The 16621-nt window shown below is 40.0% G+C and overlaps 1 protein-coding gene across 2 annotated transcripts in view; it reads right to left on the bottom strand.

Annotated features, from left to right (window-relative positions):
• Positions 1 to 1158: 1158 nt before the first annotated feature.
• FAM83B (family with sequence similarity 83 member B) overlaps positions 1159 to 16621 on the bottom strand; it is a 71370-nt gene continuing 55907 nt past the window's right edge. For both annotated transcript variants that reach the window (XM_084753614.1, XM_084753615.1), the window contains exons 3-5: positions 14723 to 14887; positions 13824 to 13948; positions 1159 to 4356 (exon numbers count right to left, since the gene is read on the bottom strand). In XM_084753614.1, the coding sequence (XP_084609740.1) occupies positions 2040 to 4356; positions 13824 to 13948; positions 14723 to 14887 (2607 nt within the window). In that variant the 3' untranslated portion in view covers positions 1159 to 2039. The remainder of the gene's footprint in view (positions 4357 to 13823; positions 13949 to 14722; positions 14888 to 16621) is intronic.

The following is a 16621-nucleotide window of genomic DNA, read 5'->3' as shown; positions in this document are numbered from 1 at the left end:
CCAGCCTGGTCTACAATGCGAGTCCAGCACAGCCAAGGCTACAGAGAGAAACTCTTGTTTCAAAAACACCAAAAAAAAAAAAAAAAAAAAAAAAAAAAAAAAAAAAAAAAAAAAAAAAGAAAAGAAAAGAAAAAAAAAGAAAGAAAGAAATCTCAATAATTTATAAATGTTATCATAAACATGTGATGGAGCATAAGTTTGTAAGACATGACCTGGCTATAGGCAAGTGCCAGAAAATGCTAGGTGCTCCATTCCATAGCCTCTGCTGTCAGGATTCTTCTTCGGTAAATGATTTCAACAACATAGATGTTGACATTTGATACTATCAACCGAATATTGCAATTTAAAAACAACAAACAATACAGTGTTCTGCTTAGCTGTCTTGAAAGTATATTTGAAGCATGCCTCTCACATTCTTTTGCTTTCTGAATTTTACATGTTATACATAAAACAAATTTCATGTTAAAGTTTCTGCTATGAACATGAAGCTTTTCTTTTTTTCTTTAAGAATGGCAAATGGTATCTTCTGACTTGAATACAGCCATGAAACCAAAGTATGGACATGTCTTCATCCAGCCTGGCTACATGACAATGAGAGACTAGGCCTGGCTCTCCCTGCCACCATCTGGGCCACATGAAGCAGTGTCCATGCTGCCTTCAACCCAAACTCTAAAGAAGTAAACAATTTTCAGACGAAAACATTCCCGCATTGCCACGTCAATCTAACACAAGTGTGGGAAGAATTTTACAGTTTTAGAAGGTTTTATAGTTAGGATGGAAGTCTTCCTAGGCTATTCACTGGTTTTGAAGTTTAATTAAGGGCTGACTACAGAAGATGCACAGCTGATGAGGATGCACAAAGCAGAGCACTGCATAGCTCCTGAGAGTTAGAAAATAAAGCTCGTATGTGTTTCCACAGTATGTAAGGCTAAGGCTTAAGGCTGGCGGACAGCACACTTCAGGCTCAATAAAAAGTGCTGGCCTACATAATTCAAATGTTACTCTTTTTGTGCAATGCTGCATAGGGAAGATAATAAGACAATAAAATATATTACATTATCCTACAGAAGTTATCAACAAAAAGGCTTTGTTCTACAGTGAGAAGTTGTGGCCTCTTTAAAAACTGAGTTATGTCATGTAAACAGGTTTTTGTTTTAGTCCAGTGTGGGATATAAGGCTGCCTCAGACTGTCCACAGAAGCAGACTATTTGCCTCTTGCGCACTCTGACAGGGGCATGACTCTGCCAGCTGAAGGTAGTTTAATTGTGGGGACTCTAGAGAGGGTAGAAAAAAAAATCTACAGCCCAAAGAAAAAGGTGTGGCTGCTCCTCCTACTGGTTTCTGGTCTTGCTGTCACATGGTTACAGACAAGAAAAAGTTGGAGATAACCCTGAGGAGAGGCAGATTGGACTTGCCTCAAGGAACGCACGGCTCCTAACCAGCAGGAAGTAGTCTAAGGTCTCAGCCCCACCCCCCTCCGCTCTAACCTTTCGGCTCTCCTACCAGGTGTCCAGGTATTGGAAGGAATTGGGGCAGAGAAGGGCGGTAGAAATAAGAACCCAAATAGAGAAGCGAAAACACATATGCCAACATTGTTCTGTTTCCCCAAGTCTCTGAAAATATGAGAAAATCATAAAGGAATATCACAAAGCACCAGTGATAAGTAATATGAACTGTTTTTAAAAGAAGTCTTTGGAATGAATGGCGAAAAATCCAAACACAGTCTCTTCGCTGAGGTTTCTTCTAATTAAACACAAGATTTTTTAGCAGATAGGAAACAATGAATCCCATCTTTTTTAAAAAAAGCTATTTAAAAACATCATTTTAATGTGTTTACTAGGATAGTCCTTTGTAGGGTAACCAAGTACAACTCATTTTACCACAAAATAATAGCTTTTCTGTATATTGCTATACATTCCTCCAGTTCTAATATAAAACACTCTTGGCATGGTACAAAAAATTATACAGAGTGTTCGTTGGGCAAGTATTTACAGCCACATCCACTTAATATTTCAATTGCAACTGGAAATGAAAACATTTCACTTGTTTTTGTGTATGAAGTTTCCAAACTTTTGCATAAATCCTCGGAACTTGTTTTCATTGGGGTTGTACGAGTGATAAGCTGCTGCGCCCTTGTAATTCAGCATCGGGCTCGGGCTGGACCTGCCATAGCCGCCGCCGCCCACAGCTGTGGATTTGACTTCCGGGCGGTTGACGCGTGTGTTTGTAACGCTGCTTGCTGGCTGGATTGAGCTCTCGATCTTACAAAAGGGCTCGAATCGACTGTAAACACGCTGATTGGTTGAATGAGATCGCAGAAGCTCACTGGGCTTTAGCACGGGAGAAGAGGTTGGCCGTCTTTCAGGGGCCATGGCTGCGCCCATCTCCTTTGAATCCCGGTATTGGATCTGCTCCGTGTTAAATCTTGGGGCAGAGGCGTTTCCGGCTCTCTCTGAAAGCCTCCTCTCGACAGGACTCGGAGAAGGCGCCATTCTCCTGCTTTCCTCTGCTTGGGAATTTATTCCGGGACATGTGCTAACTGCTAAGGACTCCTTGCTCTTGTGGATGCTGCCTTGAGAATTTGAGGAGGAGGAACGCTTTCCTCTGGGTGATGAGTCAACTCTGGGTTCGGATTTTTTCGGCTTTTGATTCTCTTCACCCTCAGAAACCAAAGTGTCTGAGCTGCTACACATTCGGTAAAATGCGGACCCCTTGTGCTTTGACAGGTTGTCTCTCTTCTCTGGGGTGAGACTAAGCAAGGACCTTAATTTCTGAGACCCCTTTTTCAAAAAACTTGGGGAGCCTTTGGCTTCCTTCTTGGAAGTAACTTCTTTGTTGGGCTCCTCTTTATTCACATCCAACAAAGCAGCGATGGACATAGATTTGGTGGCTGAGCCACTGGGAAGGTCTCTCTTGACCACCTCGCCTTCGTCTTCGTCTGTGCTGTGGGTCACATTGTGCATGCTTTTAGAACCCTTCAGCACGTCTTCCTTGGGTTTCTCTGGTTGCCGAATTCGATTTCTGGTCAGGGTACTATATACATAATTCTTGGCATTTCCGTGGTCTAAATTGACCTTCGAGTGGTCAAAGGACGGGAAACTTCGCCTTTTGAGCATATTCTCGCTTTGCTGGTTTTTTACGCTCACCTCCTTCTTTCCACACAGGTTTGTATATATACAGTTGTTTAATTCTGTTCGGCCATTTGTTGTTTGGTTTAAGATTGCTGCTGGTTGCTTTTCAGGAACCTGCAAGCTGTGCGTTTTTGGTGTCTCTGACTGTGTTGGGAGCTTGGGGGTCGATTCAGGCTCACTTTTTTCTGCCAAGGACAGCGCCTTTGTGGAGCTATCTGGGGCTCCCTTGGGTGTATCACTTCCCTGGGAACCGATGATGGTAGAATTTGAGGAGCCAGTTGTACAGCTGTTGACTTCTTTTTGTTCAGGCAAAGTCGGTTTAAACACAAAAGAGGACCGAAACCTCGAATGAGTGTAGAGCGCATTGGCTTTCACGTTCTCAGGATTATCGTAGCCTTCGAATCTGTCACCCAGGGTGGAGCCATTCGAATCAGGTGGGCCTTCTGAATTATCGTTTAAGTACGATTCAATTCTCCAACTCCGCAGGAAAGACTTCGTGGTGTTCTCCAGAGTTGGCATCCGTTGCTGTAAAAAGCGGATGTGATTATCTGTCCCATTAAATGACCTGCGCACATTGGAATTTCTTTCCGCAAGATTTGTCGTTTTTCTCTGGGCAAGCCGATCAGCGAAACTCTGCGCAGGCATGTTTTGCTGGCTTGCCTGGCCTCCCCGTAATGAGGACGCCACACTGAGACTGTCTGAGGGCCTTCTCCAGTGCCCGGGAGTGTTATTGGGTCGATTCAGAGCTCTGCTGAGCAGCAGGTATGGTGTGCTTTCTGGCTGTTCCCCAGCGTAACTGTGTCTTTTCCAGTTTTCGTTGATCTGACTGGGTTGAAAGTGACGTATTGAGTTTGGACCATTGAAGTTTGGAACAAAAAGAGGCTTGTATCCATGATTTCTTAGGCTCTGTTTGTCATGTTCATTTACGGTATATCTCCCTCTGCCTTTGAAGAAACCAGGATCTAGTTTATGGATTTGGTCTTGTCTACCAAAAAGGTTTCTCTGGCTGGAAACAGAGGCTAACGAAGAAATGGATCGCTGGTAAAAGCCGTTCTCCCAGAGGGCTTTGCCTGGCGTCACCCGGACAGAGTCTTCCTGAGCAAAGCAACTTGGGACACAGGACCTGGCATAGAGTGTTCGAAATTCTTCATCAAATAACTCCACGAGGTGTCCTGTTATTATCTGAACCATGCTGAGATGAGCTTTTTCAAACGACCACATGTAGCTGAAAACAAAAGGAGGCACAATTCAGGTAAGAGATTAATAACACTATCATCTAGGCTCTGAAAGCGTCATTTAAATGATTGTGCTTGGTTGTTTTTTTTTTTTTTTGGTTAGCATATTTAGAATATTTTAATAACTGTATGCTTATAACAAACACACACACATATCTTCTTAATCGATAAAGCAACTCGACTTGTGGTTTTTAAAGCCCATTCAAAAATTTTCATACTATATTCCACAAGCTGAATGGAAATGATTGTATATTTTGCATCTACCTCTGTCAAGAAATTATGGAGCTAAAAATGACAGTATAATTCACCTATTCCAACCCAGCAGGGTGTGGAAAAAGCCAGTATTAGAGCAAAACATGAGAGACTTTGCTGGCCTCTGCAAAGCTGTAGCCACAAGGTGCTGGGCTGGCTTCCCTCGTGTCCACATGGAAGACATAGATAGCATCACGATGGCAGTGCTCTGACATGTCATAATAGCATCACGGTGGCAATGCTCTCATACATCATGATGCACCACAGAAGCTCGGGTGAAGCATGCAGTTTGAGCATCACTTCCTTCAGACTGTCATCTCTGTGAGTTATTCAGTGTAATTTGAGATGCAGAGAGCTATAAATAGATCAGTTGGGGGACACTGGTGGATGAGCCTCACTGTACTCAGTCCACACAGGATTACAATGCTCCTGATAAAATATGCTATTAAAATGCCAATCAGGATCTCTGAGTACAGTACACAACTTCTGTACGTTAAAGTTTGTAATGGTCTCACAGCATTTTATATAACTTTCAAGCCCTTTCCTACCTAGTTTTGAAGTGAGAGGAATCTTGAAATTTCATACTAATTTTTGAATTTAACTTTTGAACACCTAAATTAAATAGAAAGAGTCACTAACTGGAAAAAATAAATAGTCAATATTTTTTATATCAAAGAATGACACAATGGTGTTTATTTAAAAAACAAAGTGAGACACTCTTTATACTGAATATTTAGTGTATTCTGTAATATTTATATAAGGAAATATAAATATAGTAATATTTATATAAGGAAAATAAATACAAATATAAACATTTCTTAAATGTGCTGAATAAAATATCACAAGTGAGACTCTCTAATTTGAGAATTTGTCATTCTGATATGCTCAAAATCTGTGTGTTACTTTTCATGAATTCATGGCACAAGAAGCCTATTTCTTAGGTACCCTTTATGTGAATGTGTGGGCCAGCAGGATGACATAAAAGAAATGAAATGGATATCAATGGTTAAAGAAAATGCCTGAGCAATCAATCAGAAGTTGCGAAATAAAAATAAATAAATAATAAAAGAATTCTTTTCAGTCAAACTGAAGCTATGAATAAGGCAGTGTTGGCAACAGTAAAGCAATGAATAAATGTTAAATTAGCAAGTGTGCAGAACTCCCCAGGGACAGTGGGAGCCAAACGAGAGAAGCAGGCAGTTTGGAAGAAACACAATGAAAAGCAAAGGAAGCAGTAGCTGTCAGAGTTTATTCAGTCAGACAGACAGACAGATGGACAGACGGACAGATGGACAGACGGACAGACAGACGGACAGACAGACAGACAGACAGACAGACAGACACACACACACACACACACACACACACACACTCAGGTCAGTCAGACAGACAGACAGATGGACAGATGGACAGACGGACGGACAGACAGACAGACAGACAGACAGACAGACACACACACACACACACACACACACACACACACACACACTCAGTATATTTATCTGGAGTAAAGAAGTGGTATGAGGGACTTGTGAAGTGCGTAGGTAGGTGTGAAAGCTAAGCAGAAAGTTTGGTCGATTCGGATTAGTTCCCAAATTTAGATATAGTGTAAGAGAAAGAAATGTTTGGTTATTACTTTTCTAGTGACTGTAGCACACACTAGAAAGATCAGAGACTGGATTTACTATAAAGAGTAAAGCATTGGAATAAAGCACAACCACAAAGGTTATGGAGTAAAGTAAGCTCCAGTAGCTGAGTTTAGGAAACTGAGAATATAGGACTACCGGAAAAAGGTTCCTTTGGGATGCTGCCATAAAATCGCAAGTTACAGTAACATATTCAATTGAGTGTTTCAAAGGTGAATCTGAATGGATTAACAAGGCACTTGGAGGGTGTGAGAAGGGATTCCTGTGCCTCTCTGTCACGTGAGGAGAACTGTGTCATCTACAAGGTATAAGCTGTAGGCCTGTCCTGTCAGTACTGAGCTCCTCTGTGTCTATAAAGTCAATGTCCGGTGTTGCAACATGAACCAGCCTCAGCCGACTTCTATGTCCAATTCGAGAACTTTCATCTCACATTATTCTTCCCCAGGTCTGTCTTTGTTTTGGTCAGATCTGAGCCAATGACTCAAAGACAGTTTTAGGCAATCCACCCACACAAAGCTCTTTCTACCTCCATCTTATTTACGTCACTCTTTCAAGCATCCCTTTAGTGGTCCAGACAACACGAGGAGTCAGCTTTGAATATTCTGGTTCCCAGAACCAACAGAAATAAACAAGTTCTGCCAAAATTGATTCCAAAAATTCCCACAATTTTGTGTCACCCAAATCATTATGTCATAAGCCAATTTGAATCTTAGCTTCTTCATTTCCTTAGTTGTCAACTGACACAGCACAGAAGTCATCTTTACAAAATAAAGACTGAGTCCTGTCATAGTCCAGTAGAAAACTTTCTGATTTATCTAAAATAAAATTCAAATCCTTGCCTGGCCTTAGAAAATGCTTTTCTATGCTTTTATCCCAGCCTGGGCTTAGGATCTTGAATGCTAGGGTTACGAGTGAGCACCACCACAGCCAGCTTGCTTTTCTAATTCTTCCTGGGTAGCTTACCCCTTGCCTGCGCTCTTCAACCATGTATTTTTTCCCTTCTGTCTCTGGATCTTTGTAGCTGTTCTTTCCTGGTGTTACAGTTTTCCCTCTATCCTGGATCTTTGTAGCTGTTCTTTCCTGGTAATACGTTTCTCCCTCTGAATCACTGACTCATCTCCTTTTAGAAATTTGCAACCATTGTATCCAAAGTGTTTATCTGACCATTTATTACCTAGTTCCCTAGATTCTTCCAGCATCTCCTATTAGTAACTGATGCTTCTTTGTATTCTTTGATTTCATTAATCATTTCCTCTGTCATTAAAGTAAAATTCATCTCAGGGACCCCCATATAGCTTGCTGAGATCTTTATATCCAGGTATAGTACCCTGAAGATACTTAAATATTTGATAACAAGTGATAAAAATAAAGGTATTATTGTTTTTAAAGTTAAAAAAACCCCTAAAAGTCTGAAATGCTTATATTGGCAGAAAATATATAAGGTTCAATTAAATCTGTTATTACACACATTGGTTTCCTTTTCTTTCTTATACACTGTATCAAAGATAGTAATTGTGACAAGCAAGGCCACAGATGAAAACAAAAACACAACAAAAATTATGACAAAGAATCTAAACTTGTGGTGAAGTGGGACTGTATCAGAGGATGTTTGTATAAGTCCAGTGCCAATAATAATGAACCATTTAAGCCTAGGAAGTAACATACCATACTGAATTTCAGGTGGCAGGCCATGCTTGCAAACCATAGTGCTTTGGAGGCTGAGGCAGAAGGATTTCCATGAAGTCCAGGACAGCCTGGATTACAAATTAAAATCCTGGCTCAAAAAGCAACAAAACAGAAAGTATGTATAGGACACAAGAACAGAAGAGTGAAGAGAATCAAGACATTACAAAAATAAATAAAAAAAATAAAAATGTCAACAAAACAAAAGAAGCCAGTGAGGAGAAAGGAGTCCCATCTTGCCCTAAAAACAGCAATGCAAAGGCAACTTCTTACTAAGAATGTCTCCTAACTCTCCAACCAAAACACGTAAATGGAAGGAACGGATTAAAAATTCCAGACTCAAGCTGAGAACAAAAGAGCAGAAAAGGAGCGCCTTGAAAATAATGCCTAGGATAATGACAAGAAAGCATCATGGCATCATAAAAAGCAGACTTTAAAGTCTGAAAACTTATGAAAGAGAAGCATCATATAATGATAAAAGGGTTAAGTTTAGTTTATCAAAAAGATAATGCTTGTTAAAAATCTCAATAGCCATCCTACTGAGACTCTAGGTAAGAGAAATATAGGAGATGGGGAAATAGAAGGACCCAAAGGGTCCTAGAAACCTACAAGAACATAGTGATGAGTCGATCGGGGCCCAGGGGGCAAACTATAGCGCAAACCAAGGACAATACAATAGTAAACATTGAACCCCTACTCTGATCTAGCCAATGGACAGGACATTCTCCACAGTTATGTGGAGAGCAAGGACTGACTCTGACATGAGCTCTGGTGCTCCATATTTGATCACCTCCCCTTAGTGGGGAGGCCTGATGGCACTCAAAGAAAGAATAAGCAGGCTACCAAGATGAGACTTGATAGCCTATGACCATATAGTGGGGGAGGAGGTCCCCCTCGGTCATAGACCTAGGAGAGGGGAATAGGGTGAAAGTGGGAGGGAGGGAGGAATGGTGGGATACAAGTGGTGGGATAACAATTGAGTTGTAATCTGAATAAATTAATAAAGAAGGAAAAAAATCTCAATAGCACTCATTCATAATCAATGAGTAAATATCATTAATAACAATTGTATTTATGCACCATGTCTTTGACATATATTAGGTAAACTGTGACGAAATTGAAAGAGTAACAAAAATATAATAGTAGCTACTTTCAATAATGGATTTATAAATAGACAGTTGAAAAACACTATGGAAGAACAGATCATGATAGAAACATTCAGGACATCTGGCAAAGAAGAATACACGTTCTTCTCAATGTCCATAAAATCCCCAGGACAGACCATTTTAAAACCAAATACAAGAAAAGGAAGATTGCAATTATCAAACATCCTTTCTGATTGCAGTGGAGGGACATCAACAGAATGAGAGAAATTAGAAAAATTCTATCTCATGTTGAGCTATAAATAAGTAACTCAGAAAGAGACAGAGAAAGAAAAATGGAAAATGGGATTTAGGCATACATGGATCACAGCACCAGAAATATGTACTATACTGGGAATTAAGCCTGTGCTCCTCCTGCTTAGACCTTGCTAGCCTGCATTGCACATAACACATTGTCCGTAACTGAGCACTTGGAAAAGTCGCTCATGTACTGTAAAATGTATACAATCAACTGTAAAACAAGAGGAATGCATAGAAGAGAAGACAATGGAGGGGAAATCAATCAATCAATCAATCAATCAATCAAATAAACAAACAAAAATGAACTGCTGTAAGGGCCTGAGGAGTCAGAAACAGGCTGACAGCTAGGATGATTTCTGGGCCAATGAGAAAGTGAAGAAAAGTGAAACAACTTCACCAAAGCTCAGTTTTGAACCAGCTTCAATAATGTAAACCTGGATTTCTCAAGGTGGACAAATTCGTGGTAATACTGTACTGCAAGAATGGGGACAAGAAATGACAAGTTAACATGGGTAGACGGGAAATACACCTCAGTCATCATAACTGAACAGTGGGAGCTAATAACGGAAATCCATGAACTGGGAAAAGTAGTCTAGGAGATTATTTAAGAGACTGGAGTCAGTGTCTGAAGACCCAGATGTGAGAACTGAGTCACCGCTTCTGGAGGCCAGGGCCAAGGGCCAAAGGGAGAGAGCAACCACCACGCTCTGAACTGTGTGCCTTTTATATTATTTACATTTTTAAAATATACAAAGATATTTACTTGGGTTAAAAACATTTTGCATCCCCCTAACCAGATGCCAAAAGTGACTTATGAAGCTGGGTTTCTGGCAGTGGGTTGGAAAAATGAAGGCTATGGGATTTGAGTAGTAAAAGTGTATTGGTTGTAGCACGGATTTCAAATGTGGCCCATCTTCATGCCTGATTGAAAACGGCACCTTGGAGGCACCAGAATTAGTAAAACACTTGGAAATTTTACAGAGGTAACATTTTAAAAATAGAAGGTTACAATAATTCTTTCTCAGTGGAGCTTAGAGGCTTACTGAGCAGGCCGACCTCAAGTTGCAAGTCCTGCCTATAACAAATTTAAAAAATCCACTCAATTTAATTTATGTAAAACCCTTATAAATATCTTCAAAATATTCCTTATAATTTCAGTGGGGATACAAAACTCAAAATATCATATTTGTTGACTAAAACATGATTTCATCAGGATACAGCAAACTCTGCATTTGCTGGGCAAGCCTTCGTTATGTGAGCTGTTGCACATCCATAGCTGTGGTGACTACAGAGTCCAGGCATCTGTGCAAATGATGAGACTTTGAGCTCAGTGGCTTCCAGGCCAGGGGGCGGGTACCAATTAAAGAAGACATTTTAAGTGGCTGTAGTGGTACCACCTGTAATCTCAACATTGGCCAGGAAAGTTCTAGAATAGTGGGAATTAAAGGACAGCCTGGACTACGTAGCTGCTCACAGACAATTGGAGCTAAAGAACTAAAGAAAAGAAGGAAGAGAGGAAAGGAGACAATGGAAGTGGACAAAAAGAAAAAGAAAAAAATGACAAATACAAGAGTACCCACTCAGCCAGGAGGACAGGAAAGGTGGCGTAGCAGTTAAACACCTTTATTGATCATCTAGGGGGCCTGAGTTTGGTTAAGCATGAGGTGAACAAGAGCAACAAGAACAGACAAGCTAAAGTGGTTGCAGGGGGAAGGGGGAAGGGGCACGGGGAAGGGGGGAGGGGGGGAGGGAGGGGGACACAGGGGAGACCATGTAGCTTCAATCATACTCAAAGTACTACAGGCAACTAAAGAGCGGGAGAATAGCCTTCCCAAGGGAAGAGCGCACCGATTGGTTTTACCCAATTTCAGCTCTAAAACACACATAGAAGTTACATTATATTCACTGAGCAGGTTGCATTTATGTACAGAGGAATGTATATGTGTGTGTGTGTGTGTGTGTGTGTGTGTGTGTGTGTGTGTGTATACAACAACTAATTTTTAAAAAGAAGGCATGAATTTGAAAGGAAGCAAGGAAGGGTGTGTGTGAGAGGAGAAAGGGAGGAAGGGGAAATGTTGTCATTTTATGATAATCTTTAAAAATAAAACAAATAAAATCATTTAAGGAGATAAATAGGAACGGCAAGGAGTGACGATGGGGAGGGTTAGGGTGAAGAGAGGAGACATTCAGTGCACAATACAGACTTGAATGCACTGTGGAAATAATAAATGATAGAAAGAAAACAAAAGGCAGAAGGGCCAGTGACTTGTAACTGTTAAGTACTAAGAGAAGTGTATTTAAAATGATCTTGAAATAATACAGAGAATGGAATTGCTAGCAAGAAGTTTAGATGAGCTGTAATATTTTCAGCTCCTGGAAATTCCATATTCTTCTCCACTCCTCCCTGTGGTCGGATGTTGGTACTTTTGTTTTTTTTTTTTTTATCTATATGAAATTAAGTAGCCCAGCTCCAGTCATTACAATATTTAACTATCAACTCCTAGTGGCAGCAGCACACGAGGTAAAATCGGCGTTGAATATAATGTTACACATCAAGTCAAAGAATAAAAATACAAAGAGTAATTGTGCTGTGCTCAAATAAGAAACGCCATGTGTAAGTTAAGTAATCTCGATCGTAATTAAAGATTCAATTAAAAACCCTCTAAAACTAAGTGCATCTCAACAAATATATACATATATAAATGAGACTTTAAAATGACTCATTAATTTCAAGTCTAGTTGTAATTTCTGGTCTTAACAAGTTTTCATTTGGAACTCCAGACAGTTTTAAAGGAGGGAGGGAAGGAGGGAGGGAGTCTGGGAAGAGGGGCTCCCTGAGCCTACAGCCAACACAAGCAGAAAAATAACAAAAAAAAAAGTCTTAAAAGTAATAGTTAACATTACTGCTTGGGAGATGTAATTACACGTCAATGCCATGTAGTGTGATCCATGATCGTGCTAATTTTTTATAAACAAAGGAAAGTGCAAGTTGAGCCTCTTGCTCAAGACATCAAGGTATTATTTCCTTGTGGACAGTTAAGTTTATCAAAGGGCAATGGCTGCACTATACTGGCCTGCTCGCATCCGTAGCTCACTACAGTCCTCCCCATGTCGTCTGTGACAAGTTATAGTGCCTCGGTGTCCTGGGCTTTAGAAGCACTTGTTGGAGTTTTTATATGCCTGTTGATACGGATTTTCCATGTATCACGCTCAGGAATAATGGCTTACCGGACATTATTGAGCAATTACTGAGCAATGTCTACATTCCAGATCAGCCTAACCGAGACTCGGTTGCAGATCTGGCTTTCTCAGACACTGAACAATCCTGCAAGAAAATCTCCTAGTGGGCTCTTCAAAGTGCTGAACAACTGGGTTTTTAAAAACATTGTTCTGTTTCTATAGGTGTCTAATATGTAATTTTTATTTTATTCATTTATTTATGTTGTGTATGTGTATGTGCACATGAGTGTGTATGCGTGTGTATGTATGTATGTATGTGCACATGTGTGTATGCGTGTGTGTGCGTGTGTATGTATGTATGTGCACATGTGTGTATGCGTGTGTGTGCGTGTGTGTGTATGTATGTATGTATGTGCACATGTGTGTATGCGTGTGTGTGCGTGTGTATGTATGTATGTGCACATGTGTGTGTATATGTGTGCCACAGTGTATATATGGATGTCAGAGGATAAATAGTGAGTATTGGTTCTCACCTTCCACCAGGGGGTATTAGGGATTAAACTCAAAGCATCGTGTTTAGTAATCAACACCATTACATGCCTAATCATCACTTTAGCTCTTCTTTTGGTATTTGGGACTGGATCATGCTCTAATCTTAGCTGAACTTGAACTTGCTATGTATACCAGGCTGGCGCTGAACTTGTGGCAATCCTCCTGCAAGCTGATATTATAGGCATGCATTACCAATACTGGTTTAAGTGATTGTTTCTAAATTCACATTACATATTACCTTTGCAGGAGTTAATCCACTTTTGCCATTATAGAGTTCTAAAGCACCTTACATGTTAGCCAACCCCATCAATGTTTTGGTGAAGAAACTGAAGCCAAGCTCCAGGATTGCCCAGAGTCACATGAGCAGCCAAAGTACCATGAAGAGATCAGCAAAGTCCAAATCTCCGTGCTATAGATTCTCAATCATTTTTCAGTTTTTAAAAAGGATTCTTAAAGAATTGTAATTATGTGTATTTAGCTGTGTGGGTTTTATAAATGTGAGTACAGTTATAGAAAAGGACAAAGAAAGCTCAGATCCCCCAGGGCTGGAGTTAATGGTAGTTGTGAGCCCTGGAACTCGGGTCCTCTGTAAAAATAAAAAGTTCTCTGAACTGCTGAGCATCCCTGCAGCCTTTTTTTCCCCCTGATTTTAAAAATACAGCTAAGTTGATTTGCTAAATTCTCAAAATAATAACTTATTTCAGTGGATGGAAATGCTTAACACAAACCCCATATTCTTACCTGTAAGAACCGTACATCACCTTCTGGCAGTCAACTAACAAAAATTTCTGTTCCATTTTCCCATGGAATTTTGCTCCTGTTTTTGAAAGATAATCTTGGCCTTTTACTGTCCGTACTCGAATGTTCTACAATTATATGTAAACATAAAGTAAAATTATATCTGGAAGTGAGACACTTTGGAAAGTAAATAAATTACAATCAAAACACACATCAAAAAACACTTATGTGAAACAAAGTTTAAACACATAAATATTCATAAAATAAAAACTGCAAACACTTCCCTAAAACTAAATACTCAAGAGAAGAACCATTTCAAAAATACATTTAACACAGCTTAAGTGGATATATTTTTTCTCTTTACACAGAATGATTTCATGAATGATACTAGACTTCACTGTGAGGAACTCTTTCGGATTATAATAGCATGAAAACCCTTCTGTGAGTCACAAGTAAGAGACAGCACTATGTCAAGTGTTTCGGCAAAGCAACACATGCTGAACTATGGAGTCGCTGGCCAGAGGTTTGAAAGTTGTATATGTGAAACAGATCTCTGACTATCCCTCGTGGCAAAGCCAATTCACAGGACTGCAGAGGCATCCTCACATCCCAGAACAAACAGTTCTTCCAGTCATTTCTCTCCTGTCATTGTTTTGTCATCTTTTTAATATATTTTATTAATTTATTCATATTACATGTCAATGGCTATCCCATCCCTTGTATCCTCCCATTCCTCCCTCCCTCCCATTTCCCCCTTACTCCCTTCCCCTATGACTGCGACAGAGGGGGACCTCTTCCCATGTAAAATATTTTTGATTAATTTATCTTAACAAGACTCAGATTTGACTAGAGTGAAAATGGTAATCAAAAGTACTTGAGGAAAAAAAAAGTTGAATTCTTACCCTGAGACGTTGAATTTGACAGCCTTGTTTTTCAGTCATAGTCAGAAAATGATTAAAATTGGACTCATCAAGTAAAATGTATACAGATATTCCTCTCGTTGATGCCTCTACTATTTCTTTAAATATATCCACATCAGTAAATATGTCCATCACTATAGCAACCACCTGTTAAAGACAAAGGCATAAGGCAGTTTTAGAAAACTAATAAACATTGAGAAACTAGTTTCAGTAGAAATCAAAGAAAAAGAAAGCAATTAAATATATTAAATAGAAATGCATAAATGCGTGTGTCACTTTAAAAACCCATGATAATAAATACAAATAAAATAATGCATTTCCATAACTAGGCAATCTTCATTACCAGTTTAGGTTAATGGGAATCTACATCTCAGTCAAATCTGCAATTAAAGAGAAATCCTAATATGGTCTCCAGAGCTGTTTATAAACCTAACGTAGTAAAGAAGTTTATAATTTTTTCTTAGGAGGCATCCAGTGAAAGGTGGACTGTAGAAATTGTAAGAATGAAGGATGGGCGAAGAGGGAGGGGTGGGGCCAGGTGCAGAGGAGGGAGGGGGCTACGATCGGGATGTAAAGTGAATTAATTAATTAATAGAAATTGATAAACTGAAGAAAAAATGAAGGTGCTGGTGTTCTTGGTTAGGTGGGAGGACTGATGAAAGAAAGAGAGACACTGCAGGATAAATTTATGCTTTCTCAATGAGAACGGTGAACGTCTGGAAGAGATGCGTATCTAGGAAAGGACAGAAGACAGAAATGAAGGGGGTCCCGGGGCGTGGAGAACAGAGCACCGTATCTATGCACTTAACACTAGCTACACAGACGGAGTTAGCGAAAATTACTAAGAGCAACAAAACCAAGAAGAAACGGGGCGATATGACTAAGAAGGAAATGCCCTAAAATCCAGGCCACTAACTCGGAGGCATCTGGACTAATTTTGAGGGGGAGGGCAGACGCTCAGAAGAGCTGAGAGGGAAATCAAGCTTGAAGAAAGAGAAAAATCACCGAATTGACTTAGCATTGACAGTGCCAAACATATTTACCGACAACTTACAGTGTGATAGTCACTAAGAAAAAGTCCTCATCCTTGTACATCTTGCATTAACCCATGGAAAGACATTTTTGAGGTACATGGAACAGCAAGTATAAAGGATCAGGGTTTCCTGACATGGAGGACTTGTGTGACAGGCTCAGTACGGGGGACTTGTATGACAGGCTCAGTATGGGGATGCCAACCCACAAAGGTAGCTTTGAGCAAAGTGAAGCGGTCCACATGGATATCTTGAGGAAAAGTCATGGAAGAATGAAATTACCTTTGTTCATCCCTATATGACATTTAGACAGAACACTGGGGCATCCTTAGACTATGAGATGGTGGCATTCCTCCAATACAGATACAAGTCATTGCAGTCAGGCTGTGGGGGGAATAGACTCACCACAGCATCTCCTTTGCTTTCTATATATGGATTGTTACGAGGGGCCAGAAGAGGAGAAAAGCAAGGGGAAAACCATCTTGCTTGTTTTCTCGAGGCCATTCCTCAGGGTCTCAAGCATGGGATGTCGTCAAATTGCATCCACAAGTGTTAATTCATTCACTGTGCTTTAATGAGTGATTTGATGAACATCAATGATAAGGCCCTTAAAATTCACGTTTTATAAAAATAAACTCTAAAATAGGTTCTTGACGTAGTCTGACAGTATCTTTTTTGCTAGGAAAAAATGCTTAAATAAAGAGACAGCACTGTCCAAAATGATATTTATAACCAGCATATATGAAGCCATTTTAAATTGCCAGAGACTCTCGTGTAACAAGTTATTTTAGACCTTGAAAATGATCAAAAGCCCATTTCACAGGGCTTTATTTGCAAAAGAAATTGAAGT

This window comes from Acomys minous (genome assembly GCF_964271855.1).
Source record: "Acomys minous genome assembly, chromosome: 13".
Lineage (NCBI taxonomy): Eukaryota > Metazoa > Chordata > Mammalia > Rodentia > Muridae > Acomys > Acomys minous.
The sequence above is the reverse complement of the archived record's forward strand: the minus strand, read 5'-3'. Positions and strand labels throughout refer to the sequence as shown.